This window comes from Argopecten irradians, chromosome 3 (genome assembly GCF_041381155.1).
Source record: "Argopecten irradians isolate NY chromosome 3, Ai_NY, whole genome shotgun sequence".
In the NCBI taxonomy this organism is placed as follows: domain Eukaryota; kingdom Metazoa; phylum Mollusca; class Bivalvia; order Pectinida; family Pectinidae; genus Argopecten; species Argopecten irradians.
In genome coordinates, this window is record NC_091136.1 from 61,271,164 (window position 1) to 61,287,392 (window position 16,229).

Genomic DNA, 16,229 nt, shown 5'->3' on the forward strand with positions numbered 1-16,229 from the left:
TCTCATATTTTCCACTGAAATAATAAAGGAAACAATTTATTTTCATAAAGGAAAACTCATAGATCCAATATTTTACTAACTGTGTATATACATTGTATGTGCTTTATTGTATTCATTATTGTAAGGTAATGAACTATCACTTTTGTAACAGGTATAATAAAGTAATACTACAGCCTCCTGGCTTCAGGCTAGAGGGAATTTCCCTTACACTAAGTTAACTGGTAAAGCGACAGACCAGTAAGACTTGGTAGCAGGTTCAAGTCCACCTGGCGGCACAGTCTCACCCTGTTATAGATTTATCTCATTACAATCAATGTCCAAGATCAGCTTGTTTTGGCCAGGGGGCATCAACTTTTTACCATTAACCAGCATATATTAATTGATGGTTTATATTTCAAATCAATATTTGTTGACAAAACTACAGAATCATAAAAGGTAAATAAATCAAAGAAGAATAGGGATAAATACACATGATTCTTATCGGATGAGCAACCCAGGTCTCCAGAGTGGAAATCTACAACACTATAAACTGAGGAGCATACAGAGTATGCATGCTCCGTCAGCTAAGAAGTGACACCGTATTTAACACTAACATGATTATGTACAAACCACACTAACTCATTCCTTTTTTGACAATTGAATAAAAACACAACAATCATGCAACACTGTTTGTTCCAAAACTGCTGTATTGTAATTATATATATATAATGCTTTCATATTTTTAACATTGGAACATCCATGATTATATATACTTGTAACAAGAAGACGAAGGGTACAATCCTCTCGCACCGCCCTCCTTCCCCATGTCCCACTCATTCTTGTACATTTATAAAGGGAATCTTACTTTACTAGACATTCCTAATTATAGGATGCAGCCTTTCCACATTCATTTACAAATGTATCATTGATAACAACTTTTAATGGGAGACTGATTTTTTGACAACATACACAATATTTTGTGAAGGTTATTGACTTTAACATGCTTCCGTACTTCCAGTAATCGTGAGATCGCTGGCTTTGTTTATATCTTTCAAAAGTGCATCGCGTTTGTGTTAACGTGACGCTACCCAATTTGGAACGCTACCCAAAATGAAACACTTTTAAAATATGTGATACAGAATTCTCAGTTTACAATCTAAACTAACAATAACAGTCCTGAACAAAAATTAAGTTGCTGACTAATAACTATGACAATTTTAATATGTCATTTTCTTTCCAGTTGCTTATTATCTGTATTTAAAAATGAAAATAATGAAATTTTTAAAAACTCCGGGAAAGGACGTCGTGCGACAACCCTAAAAACACCATATATTTTAAAATAAGAAAAAGAAATGCTGAATGGAATATTTTTGAAAGACACGTGACTTGAATAAACTAAAAAATGTTTGAACTTTCTTTTAATGAATTCAAACATTTTTTATCATGCCTGGGCATTTATTAATCAAACTTTATTTAGGAGGTGTTCCATTTTGGGTACTCAAACCTGCTGATACACAGGGCTGGACCGGGCATGCTTCCAAGCTCTGTATTTATAAATATATACACTGCTGACAAGTAAACAAATCATGAAATTAATAATAAAAGCATCTATTTGTGGAATTTTAAGAAAAAAATCTGGATTCAACCACAAGTAAGAAAATTTTTACAATTATCTTCAAAAAGTGTTCCAATTTGGGTAGCGTCACGTTACATCATACAATAAAATGCATTGTTAGAGTACAGGCGTCTGCATTTGGTTTTGGAAAAACACAATGTCTTATTATATTATGTGTTATTATATTTTTTATCAAACCAGAAGCAGACGCCTGTGGTTAGAGTAAGGCTTCCATAGATTGACCCACGCTTCAAGGGACACTAGAACTCTCTCAAATACGTTTATTATTACCAATTCATATTTTGTTTAATCTTTGAGAAAGAAAAAACGTTACCACTACCCATGAAACTGAAAATATATATACTTTTAAACGTTTATAAATCATCCGGAAGTTGACATATTCACATCAAATGTCAAACCTCACTCACAGGGCCTCGTTACTATTGATGATATATATAAGATAGGTCACGTCTATTTACATACATTGTAAATAGACGTGACCTATCTTATAACAGTTATATATCATCAATAGTAACGAGGCCCTGTGCCTCACTGCTGAATGAATCGACTAAGAATTCGAGCATTCTGTCCATTTGAACGTTGATTATAACAATGAAGAAATAAAATGATATGCTATGTATCACTTATCAACAGTACTTACCACAATCAATCATATGTATCAACATAAATGAATAACATCTTCTGCTCAGTTGCTGCCTGCATGCCCTCTCGCGAAAAACCGGAAGTCATTGCATAATGAATAACAAGCCCGCAGTTCAATAAATAAAATATCTAAATGTTCGAATAAAATAACTATCTTCATCTTTTGGTTTCAACATGACATCGGACATTAATGGCACTGCAGTAATGCTCAAATGTAACGTTAAGTATCATTACTGATCTACTTTCACTTTCAGCGTATTGATTTCCTAGCTTCCGGTATCTTCCGGGTAGGTGCTTTAAAAAGATAACTTTCGACACACCGATTTTGTTACATTATGTTGAAGATGTCTTGCGTCTGATGAGGTAAATTCGCTTGTTAATATTGTGATAATGACCTCAAATAAATATATGCTTCATTTCAAAGTTATGTGTATGTCTGTTTTGGTATAATTTCCTATGTTACAACTTGCTTATATTTCGGCATCGTTCCAATATGGCGAATCTCCGGGATTCGAAAATACGTTCTAACGCATAGCATGAAGTAGATAATGTCGACTACAAACTACTAATGTTTGAGCCGAACCCGTTAACGCCAATGTGTATCTTGAGGATTTGCACAAAAAAATCATCATTTTGTTTAACATTTGCAGTATTTACCGACTAATTACTTGTTTTAAAGGCCCACTACCTTTCCGAAGCAAAATTTAAAGGTTTCGTAAAAACACTAATAACAAAAGAAAATGCCTATCCATGGCCTAAGATGAGGTAACAACATCAAACATATGCAAGATTTCCTGCGTAAAAATGATAACTGTGGAGATTCATTTCGCTGTTTTGCCGTCTGACGCAGTAATATTCAACTACTGTGCGGTATTTAGGACGACGGCGGGAAACATAAGACGACCCGCGTTATGAAAAGTAACATTTTATTTATTTAAGTTAAAATTTAAATAAGATGAGGATGAGTGTAGTATTAAAGATGAATTAATAACTTTTGCGACTCTACAAAATTATCGATCTCGTTTTACATTCCCATTTTAAAAATTAAAAGCCGTTTTGGAAAGGTAATGGGCCTTTAAATTAAGTCAACACATACTCCACTGTGTTTAATATATTGTTAACAAATAACAGTATACATATGCAAAATATATAGCTTCAACTCCCCTTATTTTTTATTATTCGGTTTTCTTTTTTTGTACTGTATGGGGAACCAAGAAGGGACCTTAAACCTTAAATGACTATCTTTATTTCTAAGGCATATGCCTTCTTTTCATAAATTGTCCAAATCTATTGTTGTCTGCCATTATAGGTATGTACTTCGATCTATCAGACAGACATAGGTATAAATTTATACCAGTCGACTTATCAGACAAAGCCTTTGTCTGATATTTAAGGTATATATCCTGAATCGACCAATCAGACATCGGTATGTATCCTCAATCGACCTATCAGACATCGGAATATATCCTGAATCAACTAATCAGACCTAGGAATATATCCTCAATCGACGAATCAGACATAGGTATATATCCTGAATCGACCAATTAGACCTAGGTATATATCTTCAATCGACCTATAAGACATCGGAATATATCCTGAATCAACTTATCAGACATCGGTGTATATCCTCAATCGACCAATCAGACATAGGTATATACAGAAACATGTATACATAGAGATTGGAAACTCCTTCTTTGTCTATGTTGACAGGCAGAGGGACCTCTAGTTTATAGGCATTTTCTCTTGGCTAACTTCTTTTAAGTGTATTCTTCTAAACATGATATTTTTGCATCAACACAAAGTTTTAACATTATATCATGGTTTGATGTGATCAGTTTTCCCAATTGACGTTATTTAAGATGATTTTTGAAAGTATGAAAATGAGCAACTTCAGGCAAAAAAATTTCGAAAATCAGGCATTCAAAACAGGAAGTGCATTTTGTTTTATTAACATGTAAGTTAAAATATTATTTTTCTTTCCAAAATCATACTCAAACCATCTGAAAATTACTAAACTTTTATAACATATCAAAGTTATACTGCTGTATTTAACTATTTTAGAGTTTATCTTAAAGCCCCTTGGGACATACAGAAGTACATCTGCCAATCGTAAAAATGGCGATGTTGCCAATATCTATATATGTTTCTGGTATATGTCCTCAATCGACCTTTCAGATATAGGTGTATATCATCAATCGACTAATCAGACATCGGTATATATACTGAATCAACTAATCAGACGTCGGTATATATCCTCAATTGACCCATCAGACATCGGTATATATCCTCAATCGACCTATATCAGACATCGGTATATATCTTCAATCGACTACTGGAGATGTTAGTCGCGCACAAACGTTACGGGGCGTGAATTAGTCCCAATTATAGTTGTCAACCCTCTTCTGATTGGTGGATTAGGAAATAATGACACCCAGTTGGTGAATCGAGCTTAATACCACTCTCACGGATTAGATAACAAAGAACAAGCCAACATTAAATAAAGCTATTAAATCGTTGTTTAATTTCTATGGTTCTGTGTCAACAGTGGTCACATATGAACAATGTGTATGAATGAGCTTCCGGTGGTATATGGTACCGTTGATAATTTACATAACATATGAACAATGTGTATGAATGAGCTTCCGGTGGTATGTGGTACCGTTGATAACTTACATCACATACGAACAATGTGTATGAATGAGCTTCCGATGGTATATGGTACCGTTGATAACTTACATAACATACGAACAATGTGTATGAATGAGCTTCCGATGGTATATGGTACCGTTGATAACTTACATCCAACATTTGAAAATTATGTAGATAGTAACTAAACGTCGTAGACAAAAATATGAATTTGAGCACAATTACCACCACGTTCTACAGAACAAATGGGAAATGAGCCATCAATGTCATTTATAGTATTTGCACTGACATAAAATAAGCATTAGTACTAGTGTCATTGCAACTCGTGTTTACCGAACCGTAACGGTGGTGGTGACTGTTCTAGTTGTGCGTGCTGTGGCAGTGCCACCTGTTACCATGGTAATCCCACGCATGCGGTATACGATGAGCAAAATTCCAGCAATGAAAGCGAGGATAGCTCCGATAATACAGAGAGCAAAGGACCAGTTGAGATTGCTACTCTCGGAGGCGTAGATTATAGCACCCAATACAATAAACGCCACTGTAAACACAAAATGAATCATATTTAACATAAACGCCACTGTAAACACAAAATGAATCATATTTAACATAAACGCCACTGTAAACACAAAATGAATTATATTTTAACATAAACGCCACTGTACACATAAAATTGATTATACTTAACATAAACGCCACTGTAACATAAAATCAATCGTACAACAATTAAGGAAGAAACTTTAATTCATCTGTAAGGGAAATTATAAACTAAATTTGAATTTGAATGCACATGCAAATTAAAGGGAAAATAATAGTTACCGGATTAACAATAATTAAAACAAAACAAAAATAATAATAAGGGGAAAAAACATTGGTGGCTTTTCATTAGCCTTTACGTCTCGTAAACACTCACCCAGAATAAAGGTACAGACGACGCTGGCGAGCTGGAGGTTGGTCCTTAGTGTACTCAGGTAGATGAATAGCAGCACGACAATGGCGATGAACATAAGGAAGGCTAGCACCTCGAAGGCCCGGACAGCGCTGATGGCAGTGTTAGCTAAACACAACATCAGCACATCAGTTATACAAGTATATATAAGGAACACATTTCAGTTAAACTTTTTTTTTCTATCATGCGATTTAAAAAGCTACGATTATATGGCCTCTTACATTAGACTAGGAATAATAAAATAGTTTAGTTGAGAGCTCCTCAAAAGCTTAACTTTTCAGGAAGATTTTGTGCCTAATTTCTTATGCGGTTTCCGCCTTGCTGGCTGGTAGGTTTCATAAGGCCAAACAGAAAATTATTTCTGTTTAGAGTTACCCGACCCTAATATTTTTCCACTTTTCTACGCAAAAAAAAATAAAAGTCGCGATTTCGATTTCAGACTTCGGTTCCGGTCATTATTTTAGAGTGAAAGACACTTAAAAAAAAGAAACGTGCCGACCCTATTTTTCTTACCAATGAAACCCTAAACAGACAATTTTTTGGCCTAAAACAAAAAGGACAAAAAAAGAGGGAAAAAGCTCAACTATATGGCCTCAAGCTATTCCCGAAAAGCTACTGTTAAAAGTAAAAATTATTTGCGCGTTCGCTTTTTTATCATTTCATTTAAATATAGCGAATAAATATAATACCATGTTTGGGTTCTGTAGCTTTACTCGGAATGGTTAAGTCAGAGGTTTTACATGCGTATTACTATTAGTAGTATTCGATTTATAATACTCTAGTAGATGATTGTATATCGTGTGCTATTGTTTGATATTGTACATATTAGTACATTGCGTGTTGATTTTCTGTTACCATAACAATCACATGTTATTTCATATATTATCATTATATACTCTTCATTTTGCAGGAAATAAAGGTAATAATGCTTTCCATGTGATGATACCTGAGTAAGAGCCACATGAGTGTCCTAATCTGTTATCGCTGCAGATCGTCCAGATGCCTCTGTTGACGGATCCATAGATCGTGTCGTACGCTGTCCAGTAGGGCGTCGTAAACCCGATAAGGTGGAAAACAAAACCAGCCACCAGGAAGCCCAATGCCAGTTTAATGTAGAAAGGTATCACCAACATGGCGGAACGTTTGTGAGATGAAGACGTAACACCGTCCGGGCTGAAACAGACTCGCGTTCTATAGTCACTGTTGACGTGGGAGGGATTTCCTGTTGATTTGCCTACAACTATGTCTGATGATGTCATACCGAGGCGAGCGCTGAAAGTATGTCCTTATAGTTCCTGTTGTCAAGTGTCGGGAATGTCTTAAATTCGTTTTTAATAACGACCACCCTTAACCTGTGTTAGTCATTTACATATTTTACAGGGCGGATGGGCGAGAAACGGTCAAAACATTTTAAGCCCATTCTCAGATTGGGGAGTTTTCCAAATCGCCATTCGTCCATGTTCCGTCCGTCCTTCCGACTTTGACCATAGTTCTGCATTACATGACCGAAAGACGCCTAGTTCCCAAGTGCTTTCTATTTTCCCTGTTCTAAAGTTGTGCATTCATGTATTCCATTTTGGGGGTGATCACGAGAAAACAATATTTTCAAAAGGTAACCAACTGGGATCATGTCAATTGAAGAGTGTCGTGCTATTTTTCAGAATAATATGAAAGTGAATTATCCTCGATACTTCAGGGGTTATTATCACTGCCGTAATATTACGACATAGTAACCCTAGACTGGTTCCCTTCCCTTAGTTCTCTACTCTCCGCCAGGCTGCGCTCCGCTCACTAGGGACCGGTAGCGGGTAACCATGATGATTTTTTTGATTGGTCAATCTACATATCCGGTTCGCTGGTATCACTTTTTTAGACGTGGGAAACCCCTTTACGCACGAAGCGACGGATCTTAACGTAAAGAATAAATAATTTATTTGAACGATATATAAACAAAATTAAATAAGATATTAAGTTTTGAAATCATTTCGTGCTAACAGAGTTTAGTGTGTTCATAGGAACGACGTTAATGACGTTATATTTTCTCTTAACGGAAGAAGCCGTCTCCATGATGACATATCATGCGCAGAATTGATGCGCACTACTCTGGAGTTAAATTCTCACTCAAGATGGCTACTCGCTACCGGTCCTCAGTGAAGCGTACGCAAGGGAGGTAACTGAGGCGGGAACCAGTCTAATAGTAACCCCTGGAATATCGAGGATGGAAAGTGGTACCTCTAAGTTTTCCAAGTTAAAGTCTGATTGATTTAATCTAATTTACAAGCATTGTGTTTTATCGATTTAAAAGAATGTTGTTTATTGTTATCCATAAAGCAATTTAGTATCTAGGCCTACTCTAGTCACTGGTGGTAACAGCAGAATGGTCAGGAATCCACAACAGTGTGGTTCTCATTTAACTCTCAAGCAAATAAAGTATTTACTATTTTTCAGTTTTAGTTAAAGGCCCACTACCTTTCCAGAGCAAACCATAAATGTTTCTTAAAAACATTAATAACACCAGAAAATATATACCGATGGCCTAAGCTGAGGTATGCACGATTTCCTGCGTAATATATGATAACAGTGGAAAGACATTTCGCTGTTTTGCCGTCTGGCGCAGTGATAGTCAACTACCGCGCGGTATTTAGTATGACGGCGGGAAACATAAGACGACCCGCGTTATGAAAATTAACATTTTATTTATTTTCATCAAATTGTTCAGATGGTGATGATACATGTAGTATTAACGGTAAGTTAATAACTTTTGCGACTCTACAAAATTATCGATCTCGTTTTACATTCCCATTTTAAAAACTAAAAGCCGTTCCGGAAAGGTAGTGGCCCTTCAATAGGAATGATTGATAATTAACACACAGGCACATGTTTCTGAGGGTTATTCGAATTCTTTTTATCTTTCACAAGTTTTGTTTTTAATCGTCCGCAAAGCTTGACCGTGTCAATATAATCAAGGACGTATATAACTTATAAATCCTTGATATAATTAACTCCCCTATAACAACGAAACACGTGGTGTAAGATTACTTTTTTTAATTGAATAATCGTGTCACGTTTATTTCTAATATAGAGAGCGAATCCCGTGTCTTAGCGTTCCCGGGCTGTATTTATTACACCGCTTAACAGGTAATGTTTACAAGTATCGCTGTTGCTAAGGCTTATTTGGACGAATGTAAGGCCATGCAAACTTGGTGGAAGCAAAAGAAGAAAAAAGATGAAGACATTGTCATGTTAAACTAAATCACTATGGGTCAGCAAGTGGCTAAGTTATGCGGCGGAGGTGATGAATCCGTCAAAATCCTAATGCTTGGTCTTGACAACGCAGGTAAGTCACGGGACAATGCTTTACCACTCGATAGCTTACTCGCCACAGGGTTAAGGCCTAATGAAGTTGGGCCACGTGTATACATAATAGAACACAAACTTGTGTATTATCGACCTCGTAAGATTATAAACAATCTAGGCCAGTATTCTTGCAGGGATTTTTATACGTCCTTGATTCTTGTTACGAATTTTAGGGGTCTAGATCAAATATCTGTAAAAATCAAATTATCATACTTTTTACGATAGAAAAGGGACTATTCATTTGATTTATATATATTATGGGTTTGTTCATTCTGCTACTACAAATTTAATATTTCAGTTACAAATTTTTTTTTTTTTCAATAAAAGAAAGAAAACTTGGTAAAAACACAGGCACTAAATTACAGATTGCTGGACTATAACTCTCCTACCTCGTTCAATATATCTCCAGGGAATTTTCTATGCCCTTGTACCTCCCATTTTTTCTCCATATCATTTATCGCTGATGATATCGTCAGCGGCATGATGCACCTGGGATCACATTTTACCAGCTTTCTCATTCCGACAGGGAAGACCGCTATCCTGTACCGACTGAAACTTGGAGATGTTGTATCCACCACACTGACCGTGGGTTTCAATGTGGAGACCGTCGCTATAGGTAAAGGTATTACACTGACGGTGTGGGATGTAGGCGGCCAGCGTCAGGTCCGGGCTCTCTGGAGGCACTACTTCGCCGGAACACAAGGTATAACATAGCATTCATCGAATATTCTTAAAAATACCCCAGAGGTACACTGTAAAAGTGATGTTCCTTATCTGTCAGAGCACGTTAATACAAAATCCATTATCAATTTTGCTTTTATATTAAATTCATTTTATTTGCATTTTTATATCTACATAAAAGGATCGATTGCTTAGTAAAGATAACGTTACATGTATCAAACAATAAAAATAAAACATTAACAACTTATGCAGTTATCTCTCTTTAATAGCAGACTAAAATATCTCTGTCAATTTTTATACCTACGACAGCGATATACTATACCAATGATCATAAGACATCCACATATGTTGCATTCATTCCGATGGGTTTTTTTAACTTATGAGCTTTTTGGCACGTTTACATGATTTACGCGTGCTCATTATTCCCTCATAACCCAACAAAATCAAAAGGAATTCCATAAATAAATGATAACATTAACAGCGAAGAACCACTCACTCACAACATCACTACAGCCCTGTTTCGACCTTTTCTCCCAAGGTCTGGTCTACGTGGTTGATAGCACGGACAAAGAGAGACTGCCTGAAGCCGCAGAAGAGCTATTTCGTGTCCTGGAGAACCCAGATATGTCTCGTAATTGTCCAGTCGTTGTCATTGCCAACAAAAACGACAAACATAGTAAGGATTGTTATCAAAACGACAGATCCAATAATTTTATACAATGTGTCGAACGCCAATCTTGTCACTTCTGTTACTTATCCTAGACAAACGATATGCAGGTATGTTACTAAACGACATACCTACTCAGTCTGTTACTAACGACATACCTACCCAGTCTGTTACTAAACGACATACCTACTCAGTCTGTTACTAAACGACATACCTACCCAGTCTGTTACTAAACGACATACCTACTCAGTCTGTTACTAAACGACATACCTACCCAGTCTGTTACTTAACGACATACCTACCCAGTCTGTAACTAAACGACATACCTACCCAGTCTGTTACTAAACGACATACCTACTCAGTCTGTTACTAAACGACATACCTACCCAGTCTGTTACTAAACGACATACCTACTCAGTCTGTTACTAAACTAAACGACATACCTACCCAGTCTGTTACTAAACGACATACCTACTCAGTCTGTTACTAAACGACATGCCGACCCAGTCTATAACTTAACGACATACCTACCCAGTCTGTAACTTAACGACATACCTACTCAGTCTGTTACTAAACGACATACCTACTCAGTCTGTTACTAAACGACATACCTACTCAGTCTGTTACTTAACGACATACCTACTCAGTCTGTTACTAAACGACATACCTACCCAGTCTGTTACTAAACGACATACCTACCCAGTCTGTTACTAAACGACATACCTACTCAGTCTGTTACTAAACGACATACCTACTCAGTCTGTTACTTAACGACATACCTACCCAGTCTGTAACTTAACGACATACCTACCCAGTCTGTAACTTAACGACATACCTACCCAGTCTGTTAACTAAACGACATACCTACCCAGTCTTAACTTAACGACATACCTACCCAGTCTGTTACTTAACGACATACCTACTCAGTCTGTTACTAAACGACATACCTACCCAGTCTGTTACTAACGACATACCTACCTAGTCTGTAACTTAACGACATACCTACTCAGTCTGTTACTAAACGACATACCTACTCAGTCTGTTACTAAACGACATACCTACCTAGTCTGTTACTAACGACATACCTACTCAGTCTGTTACTAAACGACATACCTACTCAGTCTGTTACTAAACGACATACCTACCTAGTCTGTTACTAACAACATACCTACCTAGTCTGTAACTTAACGACATACCTACTCAGTCTGTTACTAAACGACATACCTACTCAGTCTGTTACTAAACGACATACCTACTCAGTCTGTTACTAAACGACATACCTACTCAGTCTGTTACTAAACGACATACCTACTCAGTCTGTTACTAAACGACATACCTACTCAGTCTGTTACTAAACGACATACCTACTCAGTCTGTTACTAAACGACATACCTACTCAGTCTGTTACTAAACGACATACCTACTCAGTCTGTTACTAAACGACATACCTACTCAGTCTGTTACTAAACGACATACCTACCTAGTCTGTTACTAAACGACATACCTACTCAGTCTGTTACTAAACGACAAACCTACTCAGTCTGTTACTAAACGACATACCTACCTAGTCTGTTACTAACAACATACCTACCTAGTCTGTGTACTAACGACATACCTACCCAGTCTGTTACTTAACGACATACCTACCAGTCTGTTACTAAACGACATACCTACTCAGTCTGTTACTAAACGACATACCTACCCAGTCTGTTACTAAACGACATACCTACTCAGTCTGTTACTAAACGACATACCTACCCAGTCTGTTACTAAACGACATACCTACTCAGTCTGTTACTAAACGACATACCTACCCAGTCTGTACTAACGACATACCTACCCAGTCTGTTACTAACGACATACCTACTCAGTCTGTTACTAAACGACATACCTACTCAGTCTGTTACTAAACGACATACCTACCAGTCTGTTACTAAACGACATACCTACCCAGTCTGTACTAACGACATACCTACCCAGTCTGTTACTAAACGACATACCTACCCAGTCTGTTACTTAACGACATACCTACCAGTCTGTTACTAACGACATACCTACCAGTCTGTACTAACGACATACCTACCAGTCTGTACTAAACAATACTACTCAGTCTGTTACTAAACGACATACCTACCAGTCTGTTACTAAACGACATACCTACTCAGTCTGTTACTAAACGACATACCTACTCAGTCTGTTACTAAACGACATACCTACTCAGTCTGTTACTAAACGACATACCTACCTAGTCTGTTACTAACGACATACCTACTCAGTCTGTTACTAAACGACATACCTACTCAGTCTGTTACTAAACGACATACCTACTCAGTCTGTTACTAAACGACATACCTACTCAGTCTGTTACTAACGACATACCTACTCAGTCTGTTACTAAACGACATACCTACTCAGTCTGTTACTAAACGACATACCTACTCAGTCTGTTACTAAACGACATACCTACCTAGTCTGTTACTAAACGACATACCTACCCAGTCTGTTACTAAACGACATACCTACCTAGTCTGTTACTAAACGACATACCTACTCAGTCTGTTACTAACGACATACCTACTCAGTCTGTTACTAAACGACATACCTACTCAGTCTGTTACTAAACGACATACCTACTCAGTCTGTTACTAAACGACATACCTACTCAGTCTGTTACTAAACGACATACCTACCTAGTCTGTTACTAAACGACATACCTACTCAGTCTGTTACTAAACGACATACCTACTCAGTCCTGTTACTAAACGACATACCTACTCAGTCTGTTACTAAACGACATACCTACTCAGTCTGTTACTAAACGACATACCTACTCAGTCTGTTACTAAACGACATACCTACTCAGTCTGTTACTAAACGACATACCTACTCAGTCTGTTACTAAACGACATACCTACTCAGTCTGTTACTAAACGACAAACCTACTCAGTCCTGTTACTAACGACATACCTACTCAGTCTGTTACTAAACGACATACCTACCCAGTCTGTTACTAAACGACATACCTACTCAGTCTGTTACTAAACGACATACCTACTCAGTCTGTTACTAAACGGACATACCTACTCAGTCCTGTTACTAAACGACATACCTACTCAGTCTGTTACTAAACGACATACCTACCCAGTCTGTTACTAAACGACATACCTACTCAGTCCTGTTACTAAACGATATACCTACCTAGTCTGTTACTAAACGACATACCTACTCAGTCTGTTACTAAACGACATACCTACTCAGTCTGTTACTAAACGACATACCTACTCAGTCTGTTACTAAACGACATACCTACTCAGTCTGTTACTAAACGACAAACCTACTCAGTCCTGTTATTAACGACATATCTACCTAGTCTGTTACTAAACGACATATCTACTCAGTCTGTTACTAACGACATACCTACTCAGTCTGTTACTAAACGACAAACCTACTCAGTCCTGTTACTAAACGACATATCTACTCAGTCTGTTACTAAACGACATACCTACCCAGTCTGTTACTAAACGACATACCTACTCAGTCTGTTACTAAACGACATACCTACTCAGTCCTGTTACTAAACGACATACCTACTCAGTTCTGTTACTAAACGACATACCTACCTAGTCTGTTACTAAACGACATACCTACTCAGTCTGTTACTAAACGACATACCTACTCAGTCCTGTTACTAAACGACATACCTACTCAGTCTGTTACTAAACGACATACCTACTCAGTCTGTTACTAAACGACATACCTACTCAGTCTGTTACTAAACGACATACCTACTCAGTCTGTTACTAAACGACATACCTACCTAGTCTGTTACTAAACGACATACCTACTCAGTCTGTTACTAAACGACATACCTACCTAGTCTGTTACTAAACGACAAACCTACTCAGTCTGTTACTAAACGACATACCTACCCAGTCTGTTACTAAACGACAAACCTACTCAGTCCTGTTACTAAACGACAAACCTACGCAGTCTGTTACTAAACGACATACCTACCTAGTCTGTTACTAAACGACAAACCTACTCAGTCCTGTTACTAAACGACATACCTACTCAGTCTGTTACTAAACGACATACCTACTCAGTCTGTTACTAAACGACATACCTACCCAGTCTGTTACTAAACGACAAACCTACTCAGTCCTGTTACTAAACGACAAACCTACGCAGTCTGTTACTAAACGACATACCTACCTAGTCTGTTACTAAACGACATACCTACTCAGTCTGTTACTAAACGACATACCTACCTAGTCTGTTACTAACGACATACCTACTCAGTCCTGTTACTAACGACATACCTACTCAGTCCTGTTACTAAACGACATACCTACACAGTCTGTTACTAAACGACATATCTACTCAGTCCTGTTACTAAACGACATATCTACTCAGTCTGTTACTAAACGACATGCCTACTCAGTCCTGTTACTAAACGACATATCTACTCAGTCTGTTACTAAACGACATGCCTACTCAGTCTGTTACTAAACGACATATCTACTCAGTCTGTTACTAAACGACATATCTACCTAGTCTGTTACTAAACGACATACCTACTCAGTCCTGTTACTAAACGACATGCCTACCTAGTCTGTTACTAAACGACATACCTACTCAGTCCTGTTACTAAACGACATATTTACCCAGTCTGTTACTAAACGACATATCTACTCAGTCCTGTTACTAAACGACATATCTACTCAGTCCTGTTACTAACGACATACCTACTCAGTCTGTTACTAAACGACATACCTACTCAGTCTGCTACTAAACGACATATCTACTCAGTCTGTTACTAAACGACATATCTACCTAGTCTGTTACTAAACGACATACCTACTCAGTCTGTTACTAAACGACATACCTACTCAGTCTGTTACTAAACGACATATCTACTCAGTCTGTTACTAAACGACAAACCTACTCAGTCTGTTACTAACGACATGCCTACCCAGTCTATTTCTAAACGACATACCTACCCAGTCTGTTACTAACGACATACCTACTCAGTCTGTTACTAAACGACATGCCTACCCAGTCTGTTACTAAACGACATGCCTACTCAAAAACATACCATAAAATATATATATTTATATATTAAAATAAGCGGCAATTGTTCTTATTAACCCTTATTTCTCCTTTTGTGATTAAAGATGCCGTGAATACTTCAGAAATCGTTGACACAATGAATCTGCACTCATTGCGTAACCGGAAATGGAATGTGCACACCTCCAGTGCAGTGACAGGGGAGGGAATCGGACAGGCATTTCAGGAGCTCGGCAAGCTAATCAAGGAACGAAAGTGACCACTCATAACAACATTTCTTTCACTTAATAACGAGCGCATAGAATTTGTCACTGAACCGGAATCATATTTGTATTCTAACGTGGTAAACTGCTCAATGCTACAGTAACCGGTGTGTAAACGCGTATACATGAAACATGGCGCCAACATATCGAATGATTATACAACTCACACTGACAACTGTACACATCTAATTAAAATATATTTTCCTATGATTGCGTCTCCATAGTTTCTTGTCTTTTGTCACTCTAACTAAAAAGACATTTTAGTCATGGAAAGTATATATGATATCGTACCTTATACAACCTGTTCTAAGAAGAGCTAACTATTGTCTTAACACAGTGACT

At 37.3% G+C, this 16,229-nt stretch overlaps 2 protein-coding genes across 4 annotated transcripts; one reads left to right on the top strand and one right to left on the bottom strand.

The window, feature by feature from the left end:
• Positions 1-4,755: 4,755 nt before the first annotated feature.
• Positions 4,756-7,111, bottom strand: LOC138319289 (uncharacterized). Its single transcript, XM_069262334.1, has 3 exons — positions 6,799-7,111; positions 5,817-5,960; positions 4,756-5,444 (listed from the first exon to the last, which is right to left on the bottom strand). The coding sequence occupies exons 1-3, from the start codon at positions 7,109-7,111 to the stop codon at positions 5,233-5,235; spliced, it is 669 nt and encodes a 222-aa protein (XP_069118435.1). The 3' UTR covers positions 4,756-5,232.
• LOC138319292 (ADP-ribosylation factor-like) lies at positions 7,004-16,097 on the top strand. 3 transcript variants are annotated; one of them, XM_069262337.1, is made up of 5 exons: positions 7,004-7,130; positions 8,935-9,189; positions 9,736-9,912; positions 10,429-10,566; positions 15,732-16,097. In XM_069262337.1, exons 2-5 carry the CDS (start codon positions 9,111-9,113, stop codon positions 15,881-15,883), a joined length of 546 nt encoding a protein of 181 aa, XP_069118438.1. In that variant the 5' UTR covers positions 7,004-7,130; positions 8,935-9,110; the 3' UTR covers positions 15,884-16,097. The 3 variants fall into 3 exon arrangements, with proteins under 3 accessions (XP_069118438.1, XP_069118439.1, XP_069118437.1); XM_069262336.1 differs by lacking the exon at positions 7,004-7,130 and adding an exon at positions 7,942-8,080; XM_069262338.1 differs by lacking the exons at positions 7,004-7,130; positions 8,935-9,189 and adding an exon at positions 7,258-8,080.
• Positions 16,098-16,229: the final 132 nt, after the last annotated feature.